The 14543-nt window shown below is 42.3% G+C and overlaps 1 protein-coding gene across 1 annotated transcript in view; it reads right to left on the bottom strand.

The window, feature by feature from the left end:
- CRYBG1 (crystallin beta-gamma domain containing 1) overlaps positions 1–3973 on the bottom strand; it is a 205036-nt gene extending 201063 nt beyond the window's left edge. The window contains exon 1 of the mRNA XM_079938671.1: positions 3709–3973. Coding sequence (XP_079794797.1) covers positions 3709–3881 — 173 coding nt within the window. The 5' untranslated portion in view covers positions 3882–3973. The remainder of the gene's footprint in view (positions 1–3708) is intronic.
- Positions 3974–14543: the final 10570 nt, after the last annotated feature.

Below are 14543 nucleotides of genomic sequence, written 5' to 3'. Positions count from 1 at the left end.
GTCACAGTGGTTAAGAATCCACCTGCCAATGCAGGGGACACAGGTTCGAGCCCTGGTCCAGGAAGATCCCACATGCCACCGAGCAACTAAGCTCATGTGCCACAACTACTGAGCCTACGCTCTAGAGCCCACGAGCCACAACTACTGGGCCTGCGTGCCACAACTACTGAAGCTTGCGTGCCTAGAGCCTGTGCTCCACAACAAGAGACGCCACCGCAATGAGAAGCCCACACACTGCAACGAAGAGTAGCCCCCGCTTACTGCAACTAGAGAAAGCCCGTGCGCGGCAATAAAGACTCAACACAGCCAAAGATAAATAAAATAAACTAAATTTATTAAAAAAAAAAAAAGAAAGTATAGGCAAGATAGTAGTAAGAAAAAGGAGAAACAGCTCCCATTTATTGAGCCCTCATAATGTGCCAGTCACTTTTCTGAGCACCTGACATGCATTAACTTACTTATTTTTATAACAATGCTTATTATGTCCCTTTTATGGATGAGAAAACTGAAGCACAGAAAGGATAATAACTTGCCCAGGATGACACAGCTCAGTGTCACAGTAAGTAGAACAGGGATTTAAACCCAGATAGAGAATCCACACTCTGAATAAATTGTTTACAAAATGAAGTATAATTCAAGGGCTTCCCTGCTGGTGCAGTGGTTAAGAATCCGCCTGCCAATGCAGGGGACACGGGTTCGACCCCTGGTCCGGGAAGATCCCACATGCCGAGGAGCAACTAAGCCCGTGCGCCACAACCACTGAGCCCGTGCTGAGCCCACAAGCCACAACTACAGAGCCCGTGCCCCTAGAGCCCGTGCTCCGCAACAAGAGACGCCACCGCAATGAGGAGCCCGCGCACCGCAACGAAGAGTAGCCCCCCGCTCACCACAACTAGAGACAGCCTGCACGCAACAACAAAGACCCAACGCAGCCAAAAATAAATAAATAAAAAATTTTTAAAAAATGAAGTATAATTCAAAACCTAATAAATGACGGTGCCACTAACGGCTGCTAAGGAAAGTCTGGCCATAGCTCGCCATGCCCTCTCCACACACCAACGTGGTCCCTCTGATGGCAAGAGCAGAATGGACGAGACAGGAGATGAGGCTGACCCAGAAGGGCAAGGCTCTATTTCTATGGAAAATTACATATTAACATGTTTACCAAAACCAAGCTGAAAAAAACCTCTAAGGGTGAATTTCAGGAGGAGAGTCAGCCATGTTCAAATTATTTTATGTAAAGAAAGCAAGCAATGGTCACTGAATTTTAGAACATCTACACTGAAAGTCACAAATATTTGCAGAATACAGAAATCTGACATCAATAAACTTTGAACCATCGTTGGAGTGGTAAAAGCTCTTTTAGGAAGAGAAGCATTTTCCCCCTCCCCAACCCTGTTTTTTCCATTTCTCCCATTAGACCTTTGCATTTATAATAATGATGATGGTGGTGGTGGTGGTGGTGGTGGTGGTGATGGTGATGATGGCTTTACATTTACTGACTTTCTACTTTGTGTCCAGAAGTGTGATAAGAGTTTTACATTTAATCACATGAATTATCATGTGATATTCATGACAGCCTTACAAAGTTAGTATTACTCTTTTCTCCATTTTCCGTATGAAGAAACTGAGACTCAGAAAGGTGAAGTAACTTGCGCAAGGTCACGCATCCAGGACATAAATTCACTTTCATTTGCTCTAAAAGCCCACAATATTAATCGTGTATGCCCAGCAGATAAGTGTGGCCACCTGACTGTCCCATCGTTATGTAGAAACAAAGGCCACAGTGAGTGCTGCACATTCCAGCTGAGGTCCACCACCTCCAAATCCTGGACAGAAATGAACGTACAGGGCAGATGGCTCAAGAGAGCCACGTTGGCCAAAGATGGGCCAGAAACCTAAGTGTGCTTTAGCTGCTCTCTTTACTAGAAACAGGTACAATCTCTCAGAAGTAAACAAAATATTTATAAACATGGTATAACTAGAAAAACATCCCAAAGACAGACCAGTAAGTTTAGTTCTCAGGACATTTGTTAGTACAAAGTTCATCATAGTTCTGAAGGAAAGGATGGAATGCTTCAAGACTGAACTAAAATACATGAAGCTCGAGGAGAGAAACAAAGACTCCTATTTTAAGTTTCAATCTAAAACGTATCTGCGTTTGAATAAATTGTTTACAGCTGTGCATTATCTCATTTGATAGATACGAAATGATGTGACTAGGTCAAATAAGAACCACCACTATGGAAGTTTTTAAAATATTTACTGAGGTAATAGGAAAAATGCTTTTATGTTGGATACATCATTATTAAGTAACATATTTTGTTAGAAATTTCAATTAGTAGTTAAGCACAATAAGTCTTTATGTGGATTAAAAAAATGTTCTATTACAACCAATTACTACCGGGAATGATAAATATGAGAAAAAAAAAATACCTTCTCTCTTAGCACACCTCTCCCTATGCCCTCACACATAGACTGCCCTGAACCACCTGTTCAGGAAGTACTTCTCAGAAAGTACCATATTCTTCCAAGTGTTGGCGATGCTCATAATGTACCTCTGCCTGGAACTTGTTGCTCCTCCCCTTTTCTGTCTGACTAAAGCGCTTCAGTCATCCTCCTCCAGGAAGCCTCCCTAGATCCCCTCCTCTATGCTAACAACTATCATAGCACTTATCCCACTGTTTACTTTTTGGGCTCCTCAAGACACTAAAAAGTCTTTGATGACAGAGACCACTCTCATTGTTTTTGATATCCCAGCACTTAGTTAATAAAATATTTGCTAAATGAATGAAAATGTGTTGCAAATTAAGACTTTTTTTTAGAAACAAAGGAAAAATATTCCTACAATGCAAATCTTGCACAATATTATTCTCATTGTTCATAAAGGTGTGTTTTAAAAACACATACAGAAGGATATACTGGATATTGCCAACTGTCCTTCATTAAAAATATTTCACACACCTGTACTCCATAAAAACACTTACATCCAATTATTGTTCAACGAATCCATCAGTTCAGATAGTATAATTGAATAATTATGCATAAAGGATAAAATCATCACAAAATCATGGCAAAGAATTTAAAAGCACAACGGCAGTTACACTTTGAATAACTAGGTTCTGCCTGGTTCTGCCACTGATTCCAATGGGGACAAGCCATTCACCCTTTGGTCTCAGATTCTCCACGCATAAAATGGGGGTAACCATTCCTCCCACTTCTTCCTCCATTCGGATCCTCTGAGGACAATGGAGATATAACAACTGCAAGAGTGGGACTCTTCACAATTCAGGCACCACTATCAAGTCTTACAGAATCCCCAGGTGGAGCTCCGATCATCGTTCGTTATGGTAATAACCCTTCACAACCCACACGCTCTCGTTATCAAGTTGATGGCATAGACTCTGGTGTAGAGTCTTTGCCAGTCAAAATAAAGAACACATGTGTGGGCACAAGTTCCTCTCGCTGGAGCTTGGTCTGAGCTAGAAGCCGCGAGGAACCCGGTCACACGCAGCGGCCACCACATCCCCCCCTTGGAGCCCGTTACGCTCCTGTCGGGGGAAACGACCCTGGGCCTTTCCCCTTCTCCGCGAGGGGTCGAGCGGGCTGACGGTGGAGAGGACTCCAGGGTCAGCGCAGCAGGAGTAGAAAGGGGGCAGGAGGAGGTGAGACTGTTGGGGGGAGGGAGGAGCTCGGCGAGGGGCTTACCTGGCCTCGCCGAAGGACGCCGGGGGCGGGTGCGGAATGAACACCCCACAGTCAGACCGCGGAGGCTGCTGTTTCTTCTTGGAGCGCCAGATATGGAAAGAGGCGTGCTTCTTGGGGGTCCTGGACGGACTGGACTCCCCGTGGTCGCCCTGAGGTGGCAGCGACAGTGGCATCTTCTCGTCTGCTTCCTCCTCCGGCTGCTCGGATGCTGCCGTCTCCGCCGCCCGGCCCTTGTGGAAGAACGCACCTGGGCGCCAAGCTGGCCCGCCTTTCCCAGCGCGCCGTCCGACCCCGCCCCCTGGTCGCGGGGCCGCAGCACAGCGCGCCCCCCCACCCGACCGCGGCGCGGAAGGGAAGGGGCGGGAGCCCAGGTGAGGTGCGCGCGCCGGAGTCCCAAGGTAGGGAGGACACGCCCCCGGGCCCTGGCCTCGAGGAGCGCGGCGGCCGCGGGACAGCGACACCTACTGGACAGCCTGGGAACCGCGTCTCCTGACGCTGCATCCTCTACCCTAGTGGGAGCAAGAGTCGGGTCTTTTTTTTTTTTTTCGGGTCGGGTTTTGACACCACCTCTGACGCATGTGCCATCGGTCGTCTGAGGAGTTGCTGGTCACTCTTGGCCTTCGCAAGGCTGGCACGAAGAATGCTAAGCCACGAGCCCCGCCTGAAAGAAGGATGGGGAGAGGCGCATCCCGTGGCCGGGCTGCTCGTCAATTAGAACTAATCTACTCTGCCCTTTAGATGTCTTGAGCAATATCATGTGAGGGGTGGCTTCTATTCCTGTTTGTAATCACGGGTGCCAACTCCTCTCCTCTCCCTTCAAGAGTCTGAAAAATTAATTTGTACTTGCACCTCATAAAGCACAAAAGGATAAAAAACTGAAGGGAATGAGGCATATTCCCCAGTTCCCAAGGGCTTAATAGATCCCTCATTGTGAATTAATGCCAGTCCCACAGGCGTCTGCGACATCTGTTTTACTGTTAATGATTTCCTTTTTTAACCACACAATCCTGGTTAAGTAGCAAAGGGGACTAATATTTAAGCAAAAGAAGTCCATGAGCAATTCACTTTGGGCATTATTGGAGTATAAAGTGCTGAAGAACCAAGTACTGCTTTAAAATTCAATGCAGTACAAGTCCCTCTTACACTGTAATACTTTCTTCTTTCTTTGCTCTTTGAAGACCCAACTTATTCATTCATTCATTCAAGAACATTCATTTTTATTTAATTATTTTTATATTTACATTTTTATCAATGTAATCCTACATATAGTTAAAAAAAGCACAAACCATTAAGTATATAACTCAAATATTTACATATTTATGTGGTTGGGGGTATAAAATGTTTTTAAAAAGGACAGTTGACATTGCCTTAGAAAATCCTTCTGTATGTGGATTTTAAATATACCATTATAAAAATATAGAATATTTCCCAAACCACCTTAGTCCCTCTCCTGTCCCCTTCCACTGCCTTACCCCTCCCTTCTGTAAAAGTTTACCATTATTTCAATTTATATCACCAGAGATTAATTTTGACTCTTCTGGAACTTCACTGAAGTGGAATCACAAGATGTACCTGTTTGTCTCTGGTTTCTTTTGCTCAGTATTAGTCTATGAGAATCATCCACATTGCTTCACATAGCAGTTTTTCATTTAAAAAAATTATTGTGTACTCTCCCATGATATAAATATACCACAATTCACTTGTCTGTTCTACTGTGGATGGACATTTAGGTGTTTCCAGATTGGGGCTATTATGAATAAAGCTGGTGTGAACCTGTTTCACTATAAGCATCCATTTCTTTTGGATTTGTACCCAGGAGCTCAGCCTCTGGGTAACACAGTGGGCATATGTTCAGCTTCAATCGATTTTGCCAAAAATTTTTCCAAAATGGTTGTATCAATTTATTCTCCTTTCAGCAATGTTTAAAACTTCCAGTTTTTCTATATTTTCATCAACACTTGATATCAATTTTTAAAATTTCAGCCATTTTGATGGAGGTGTAATGTTATCTCACTGTAGTCTTAATTTATATTTCCTCAAGAAACATTTATTGAGTTTACTGAGTACTAATTATGTGCCAGGCCTTGACTTGGGGGGGAAGGGTGTTGGTGACTGACAGACACATAGATGATATACGTCAAAGGGTAAGAGAATTAGTAGAGGTATGTACCAGGCCTTATGGGAGTTTGGAAACATTACTAACCCAGCCTGGGAGTTTGGGAGGGAGGAAGAGGAGTGGTCAGTAAAGGTTTATTATAAAAGTAGCCCTTGAGTTGAATCTTATTTATTTATTTATTTATCTGTGGCTGTGTTGGCTCTTTGTTGCTGCGCACGGGCTTTCTCTAGATGCGGCAAGCGGGGGTTACTCTTCGTTGCGGTGCATGGGCTTCTCATTGCGGTGGCTTCCCTTGTTGCAGAGCATAGGCGCGTGGACTTCAGTAGTTGTGGTTCGTGGGCTCTAGAGCGCAGGCTCAGTAGTTGTGGTGCACGGGCTTAGTTGCTCCACGGCATGTGGGATCTTCCCGGACCAGGGCTCGAACCTGTGTCCCCTGCATTGGCAGGTGGATTCTTAACCACTGTGCCACTAGGGAAGCCCCTTGAGTTGAATCTTAAAGGGCAAAGGGATCAGCAAGAAAAAAGGAAGAGAAGGGAAGAGGGAAAGAGGGAAAAGAGAAGTTAAAGGGAAAAAAGAGGACATCTTCTCAAGCACACTCGTTCAAATATTACAAGTTCAGTAATTCATTCTTTCATTCCTGACTCCTCCAAGCAGATTCTTCATGCTATTCCCTTCTACCATCAAGGAATCTGGAACATATTTCAGTTATCACACTGTCCATATCGGACATGATTTGTTTACGTATGTGTCTCCTGTTAGCCTGAGAGAAACATAAGAACATTTCTCATTTATTTTTACATTTTCAAAATGTAAATATCCATTCATTGAAATAATTAATCAAATGAATTGGTATTTAAACTAACTGGATACCTAGAATGTTTCAGGCACAGATCTTGTAGACTGTTTAGTTTGTAAGAGCAAAGATCACATGGGTCTTTTTTACTATTATATCCCCAGTGACTAGCACGGTGCATGGCACAGAGTTGGCACCCAATATAGATTTTTTTATCTGAGTTATAAGAAATTAGAACTACGTATAGGAGGCCTCAAATACAGTACTTGTGATTAATCTAGTGAGGGAAATAGACACTTAAATACAACTTGATAAAATATAACTTGTACCATAAAACTTGATATGTTCTAACCAAAGTGTTTCACTGTTTTCCAGTCATTGCAAAAGTAGACAAACTTAGGCTTGTTTAAGCAATAAATTAACTTACCATGGCATGTGAGATGGCTCACAGACTATCCCACAAAGCTGGAGAGCCAGACTCTGAAGCCCAAACATGCCCAGCCACTCCTGAGAGCTGGTCTAGCAAACACCACACTTATCACCTCTCCGCAGTAGGGGCTACACACAGGCAGCTCTGCTACTGCCATCCCAAGAATCAAAGACTTGTTCTGATCACTCTTGACCGAAGATCAGCCCCACACCTTGCCCCCTTACACACTAATGCTCACTTCTAAAAAAAAAGTTCCGTTCAGGTACATCTGATTGAGGGAGCTCACATCCTTTAATGGCTTCTTAGCTGCAAGGGAAATTTGAGATTTCTGGGTTCTACTTCAGAGAGATGGAATTCATGTGGCTCAAAATTTGCCAGACGTAACACCGATACTGAAAAGAACCTAGGCAGCCAAAAGCACACAAGATGGTCACTGCCGAAGGAAAGGGCAAAAGGCTATGGGAACACAGAACAAGTGACTAACTCTGGATGGCTCTGGGAAGTCATCAGCAGGGAGGTGACAGGTTGATGAGCTGTGCTGATGAATAAGAATTTATCAGATAGGGAAGAGAGGGCTGGCAATCCAGAAAGGGTAAACAACATGGGCCAAAGCCCAGCATTGTGCAAGGTGCATGTGTTGGTGGGGAATAGTGAGAAGTTCAGTGAGGTTGGATAAAAGGGGATGGGGTGGGGCAGGATGGCAGGAGATGATGCTGGTATGATCAGGTGGGGCCAGATTGCTAAGCACTTGGTGAGCCATGCTTTTAAGGAATTGGGACTTAGCTTTGTAGGCAATAGGGACCCAGCTTACATTTTTTTTTCTTTTTTTTGCGGTATGCGGGCCTCTCACTGTTGTGGCCTCTCCCGTTGCGGAGCACAGGCTCCGGATGTGCAGGCTCAGCGGCCATGGCTCACAGGCCCAGCCGCTCTGCAGCATGTGGGATCTTCCCAGACCGGGGCACGAACCCGCGTCCCCTGCATCAGCAGGCGGACTCTCAACCACTGCGCCACCAGGGAAGCCCAGCTTACATTTTTAAATAGAGTGACATGAACAAACTTGGGTCTTACAACGTCCCTGAATGGAATGGAGTAGCGAAAAACTAGAAAGGTGAAAATATTTGAGGAAGACCAGTTAAGAGGTTGCTGCAAGAGGTCAGGGGAGAGGTGATGAGAGTCCACACCAAGGCGATGGGGTGGAAATGGACTGAAGGGGAGGGATACAAAATCATGTAGGAGATGGAATCACCAGGAATTGTAGTAAATAGAGAAGAAGTAATCAAGAATGACAATGAGGTTAGATTTTTAGCTTAGGTAAATGGATGAAGGTGAAACCATTAACTAAAAACAGGAAAGCAGGAGAAAGATCAGGGTCTCTGGGCATGAAAATAAATTTGGTTTTGAACATATTGAGGCTGAAGGGCTTGGAGGCTATATAGGCACAGATGTCTAAGAATTCATTGAACATATGGTTATGGAGGCCACAGGTCAGGGCTACATACGTAGATTTGGACTTCGTCACCGAATAGGTGGAAGCTGATGCTGTGAAATCAGGTGAAATTACCTAGGGCAAATGTGTAGAATAAGGATAAAGGAGGAGCAAGGACAAAACCCTGAGTAACACTGACATTTACGTGCTTTGCAGGTGAGGGGGAGCCTACACACAACAGAGGCCAGACAGTGCAGTTAAAGAGGTAGGAGGTTGTCTGGGGCAAAGTGCATCCCTTTGGCAACGTCATGTGATGCCTATCTTCAAGATTTTATAGATAGATAGAAGCTGGGTCCTCTATCTTATTATGCCCTTTGCACTCTTCTCCCTCTATCCAGCAATCTCAGGTGCATTTAACATCTCTTCTCATTCTCCAACAGAGAATGAGGTCAAGAGGCCAGCTCTCTCTAACCTACACTGATTTTTTATTTCTTTCTTTAGCCTTCTCTTATATTTTCTATCTGAATTTAAGTTGACATTGAGGTAAACTGTAAAAATGCCCATAATTCTCCACTCTTCCCATAAAGAAGTAGAATCCATTTACTCACTCCTTAGATCTAGGTGAGTTATGTGACTTATTTTGGCAAATGAAACATTAGCACATGTGATGCAAGCAGTACTTGAAAAGAACTTGCACTTTGGGGCTTAGTTCCTTGCTTCTCTTGGAATCTTGCTGCTCTATGAACATACCTAAACTAGCCTACAGGATTATGAGAGATGTGTGGCTAAGTCACCCCTATTACCCCCAACCAACAGACAGCAAACCATCAGAAATATGAGTGAGATTATCTGGGACAAGCCAATACCCAGTCAAGCCACCAACTGATCCCTGACACACGAAAGAGCCATTGGAGATCAGCTAAGCCTGTCCCAGACCAGGACTGCCCAGCAGATTCATGAGCCAAATAAATGGTGCAGTTTTAAGCCACTAGTTTTTTGTCTAAAAACATTTGCTTAAAAAAAAGCAGTGACCTGGCACAAGGTCAATAAACAGCCAACTCAGTTGTGAGCACCTTTTGTATCTTAACCTCAGAGATGTGCAATGAATGTAGGCAATGGAAAAATCCTGAACTACCACATAGAGATTCAATTATTCCAAACTACTTGGTAAGAAAATGCATCTGTTTCTATGAGACAATATATTCTAAATTTTAAACAACTGACTTACAAAATGCAGCTAATTTGTAATTTGGAGACTTCAAAAATGCGACTTGATCTTCCTGCTTGAACAGACCAATAAGCTAGTACCTGTATCAGTTTTCTATTGTCTTTTGCTGCATAACAAACCACCCCCAAATTTAGTAGTTAAATTGAACACTGTCTTTCTAATATACTACAAATACCAAATGTTTATTATATTAAGGCTACTTTGAGGATTCCCTGTTCCATCTATTAAAATTATTTTTAAGTAGATTTTTAATTTATCTAATTCAGCAAAACACTCTGTAACTGATTTAGGCTAAGATGCATCATGTTAGAACTCTAAATAAAACCATAATGCAGGTAATCGTTTTATCTGAGATTCAGTGGTAAGCTACCTGAGGACAGGAACTGTCTGGGTCTGACATGTCAGGCAGCGACAAACCCCCAAATTTTATCCTAGGATATTCCTAGATTCAAGTGGCTAATAGAGTCCTCAGTTGTGAAGTAAAGTTAAAACTCACAACTACTAAAATATTTACTACCATATCAACGAACCAAAAATTTACTTGCTTTTAATCTTATGCAATAGAGTATATACCTCTAGTTTGACATAAAATTTATCTTGTAATTCATTTACCCTATTCTTAGTATTTTTGAAAGGTTCATTTTAATTTCCTCTTGTTGTTACAGCTCTATGGCCATTGTGTAACAAAATGGGAAATACGATGCTGAGCAAGTGGAATACCACAAAGTAGTAACGGCAGGGTGGCATACTTAAATCTTGTGATTTAGAGTCAGACGGACCTTGGCTGGAGTCCAAGCTCTGCCACTTACTAATTATGTAACTCTGAATAAATTACTCAACTGCTCTTAGCCTCAGTTTTTCTTCTCCAAAAAAAATGGGAAAGGGGCTTCCCTGGTGGTGCAGTGGTTAAGAGTCTGCCTGCCAATGCAGGGGACATGGGTTCGAGCCCTGGTCTGGGAAGATCCCACATGCTGCAGAGCAACCAAGCCCGCGTGCCACAACTACTGAGCCTGAGCTCTAGGGCCCACGAGCCACAACTACTGAGCCCACGTGACACAACTACTGAAGTCCGCACACCTAGAGCCCATTCTCCGCAACAAGAGAAGCCACCGCAATGAGAAGCCCACACACTACAACGAACAGTAGCACCTGCTCGCTGCAACTAGAGAGAGCCCACGCAGCAACAAAGACCCAATGCAGCCAAAAATAAATAGATAAAATAAACAAATTTATTTTAAAAAATGAGAAAAATATACTAAAGTAGGAAGAGTAAGTGACGTGTGTTAATAGGGAACATAAGAGGATTTGGGGGGGATGGAAATATTCATATTCTATATCATGATTGTAATGGTAGTTAGTTACATGACTAAAGCATTTGTCAAAATTCATGGAACTGTACACCAAAAGGTATGAATTTTACTGAATGTCAAGTATACCTCAGTAAAACTTATCTTTAAAAATATAATAATAAAAATTTTCAATGCATGTGAAGTAGTTAGCACAGTGTTTGACACTTAGTAAGTGCATAATAAATGATAGTTTAATATATGAAAATTATGAAAAATTAATTTTTTCATTGTCACAGCAATGATTCTCCCCATAGTTAATCAATTCCTACATCTCGGTGTACTGAATTGGAGATCAAATTCAGCATTCCCTGTATACCTCTTCTGCTCTTTAAATGTTATTAAATATCAAAGGAAAGTGCAAAGGAAATAGTCAGAGCATACTTCCAGCTATGGTGCTGAATATTTTCACTTTACAAAGGTCTGTTAAACTCCCATTGAGGGCCCACTCTATGGGATGCAGAGAGATATAAAGACAATACAGGCATTCCGCCAACTTAAACACTTTATATATTCATTCATTCCAAAAATATTTCTTGAAAACCTACTGTGCACCAAGCACTTGCACCTGGAAATACATTTGGGGCTGGAGGAAACACTCACTATCCTTGTGAAACAGTCTTGTGGGAGAAGTGGACTTTAACCCAGGAATTACCCAAATACATATTAAACGTCTCAAAAATAGATACAAATCGATAGCTGGCTTGGAAACATTCCACAAAGAATAGCTGACCTGAAATTCAGCAGAGATGAGAGCAAACCAAGAGTTTTCTTTTTGTGGTGCAAGGAATATGGCAGATAAGAAGGTGAAAGATATAATCCTAGTGGTAGAGAACTTCTTTCTGGGAGGGATTCTCAATTTTGGATTCAAAACATGTGGCCTATGGACAGTTGGGGATATTTGAATATGGATTTATGTTAGATGATGGTATTGTATCAATGCTGGATTTTCTGAGTGTAGTAATTATACTGTGGTTACATAGGAGATTATTCTTGTACTTAGGAGACATGTTGAAGTGTACCTAGATGTTTGCTTATAGTCACAAAACATAGTTGTTCTCCTATCTACATTTAATCAAACTGCTGTGGCATCTGGTGATGCTAATATTACAAACATAGTTGTCATTAACCAACTTTGGGTCCTAGGAGATGCACGGTAAAAATTCTCCCCTTTATTGGTGTATTATTAGTATTAATGCTTGAGCAAACTTAATGCCTAGAGAGGGCTTCCCTGGTGGTGCAGTGGTTGGGAGTCCGCCTGCCAATGCAGGGGACACAGGTTCGGGCCCTGGTCCAGGAGGATCCCACATGCCGCGGAGCAACGAGGTCCGTGCGCCACAGCTACTGAGCCTGTGCTCTAGAGCTGCGAGCCACAAATGCTGAGCCCACATGCCACAACTACTGAAGCCTGTGCGCCTAGAGCCCGTGCTCTGCAACAAGAGAAGCCACTGCAACGGGAGGCCTGCACACTGCAACAAGGAGTAGCCCCCGCTCGCTGCAACTAGAGAGGGCCCGCGTGCAGCAACGAACACCCAAAGCGGACAAAAATAAATAAATAAATAAATTTTTTAAAAGAAAGAATGCCTAAAGAGAGTGGTCCATGGGTTAATTATAGACAATCCTCACTATACAGTTTCAGCCTGTATACACGGTTTAAGATTTCTCAATATGTGGCACAAAAACAGACATACAGATCAATGGAACAGAATAGAGTGCCCAGAAGTAAACCAACACACCTATGGACAACTAATCTTTGACAAAGGAGGCAAGAATATACAATGGAGAAAAGACAGTCTCTTCAGCAAGTTGTGTTGGGAAAGTTGGACAGCCACATGTAAATCAATGAAGTTAGAACACACCCTCACACCATACACAAAAATAAACTCATAATGGCTTAAAGACTTAAATATAAGACAAGACACCATAAAACTCCTAGAAGAGAACATATGCAAAACATTCTCTGACATAAATCATACAAATGTTTTCTTAGGTCAGTCTCCCAAGGCAATAGAAATAAAAAACAAAATAAACAAATGGGACCTAATCAAGCTTATAAGATTTTGCACAGCAAAGGCAACCAAAAACAAAATGAAAAGACAACCTACGGACTGGGAGAAAATATTTGCCAATGATGAGACCTATAAGGGCTTAATTTCCAAAATATACAAACAGCACGTACAATTCAATAAGAATAAAACAAACAACCTAATTGAAAAATGGGCAGAAGACCTAAATAGCTATTTCTCCAAAAAAGACATACAGATGGCCAATTATGCACATGAAAAGATGCTCATCATTGCTAATTATTAGAGAAATGCAAATTAAAACTACAATGAGGTATCACCTCACACCAGTCAGAACGGCCGTCATTAAAAAATCTACAAATAATAAATGCTGGAGAGTGTGTGGAGAAAAGGGAACCCTCTTACACTGTTGGTGGGAATGTAAATAGGTACAGCCACTGTGGAAAACAGTATGGAGGTGCCTCAAAAAACTAAAAATACAGTTGCCATATGATCCAGCAATTCCACTCCTGGGTATATACCCAGACAAAACTATAATTCGAAAACATACATGCACCCCTATGTTCACAGCAGCACTATTTACAATAGCCAAGACATGGAAGCAACCTAAGTGTCCATCGACAGATGAATGGATAAAGATGATGTGGCACATATATACAATGGAATATTACTCAGCCATAAAAATAAACGAAATTGAGTTATTTGTAGTGAGGTAGATGGACCTAGAGACTGTCATATAGATTGAAGTAAGTCAGCAAGAGAAAAACAAATACCATATGCTAACACATATATATGGAATCTAAAAATAAAAATAATAATAATGGTTCTGAAGAACCTAGGGGCAGGACAGGAATAAAGACGCAGACATAGAGAATGGAGTTGAGGACACGGGGAGGGGGAAAGGTAAGCTGGGACGAAGTGAGAGAGTGGCATGGACATATATACAGTACCAAATGCAAAATAGATAGCTAGTGGGGAGCAGCTGCATAGCACACGGAGATCAGCTCCATGCTTTGTGTCCACCTAGAGGGGTGGGATAGGGAGGGTGGGAGGGAGATGCAAGAGGGAGGAGATATGGGGATGTATGTATATCTATAGCTGATTCATTTTGTCATACAGCAGAAACTAACACACCACTGTAAAGCAATTATACTCCAATAAAGATGTTTAAAAAAAAAGTCCATTGACAGATGAATGGATAAAGAAGGTATGATATATACATATACAGTGGAATATTACTCAGCCATGAAAAAGAATGAAATAATGCCATTTGCAGCAACATGGATGGACCTAGAGATTATAATACTAAGCAAAGTAAGTCAGAAAGAGAAAGACAAATACTATATGATATTACTTATATTTGGAATCTAAAATACAACACAAGTGAACCTATCTATGAAACAGAAACAGACTCAAAGACATAGAGAACAAACTTGTGGTTGCCAAGGGGAAGGGAGGGGAGGGGAGGGAAG

The sequence above is a fragment of the Stenella coeruleoalba genome (genome assembly GCF_951394435.1).
Source record: "Stenella coeruleoalba genome assembly, chromosome: 12".
NCBI lineage: Eukaryota > Metazoa > Chordata > Mammalia > Artiodactyla > Delphinidae > Stenella > Stenella coeruleoalba.
This window is presented reverse-complemented; position numbering and strand designations above follow the sequence as displayed.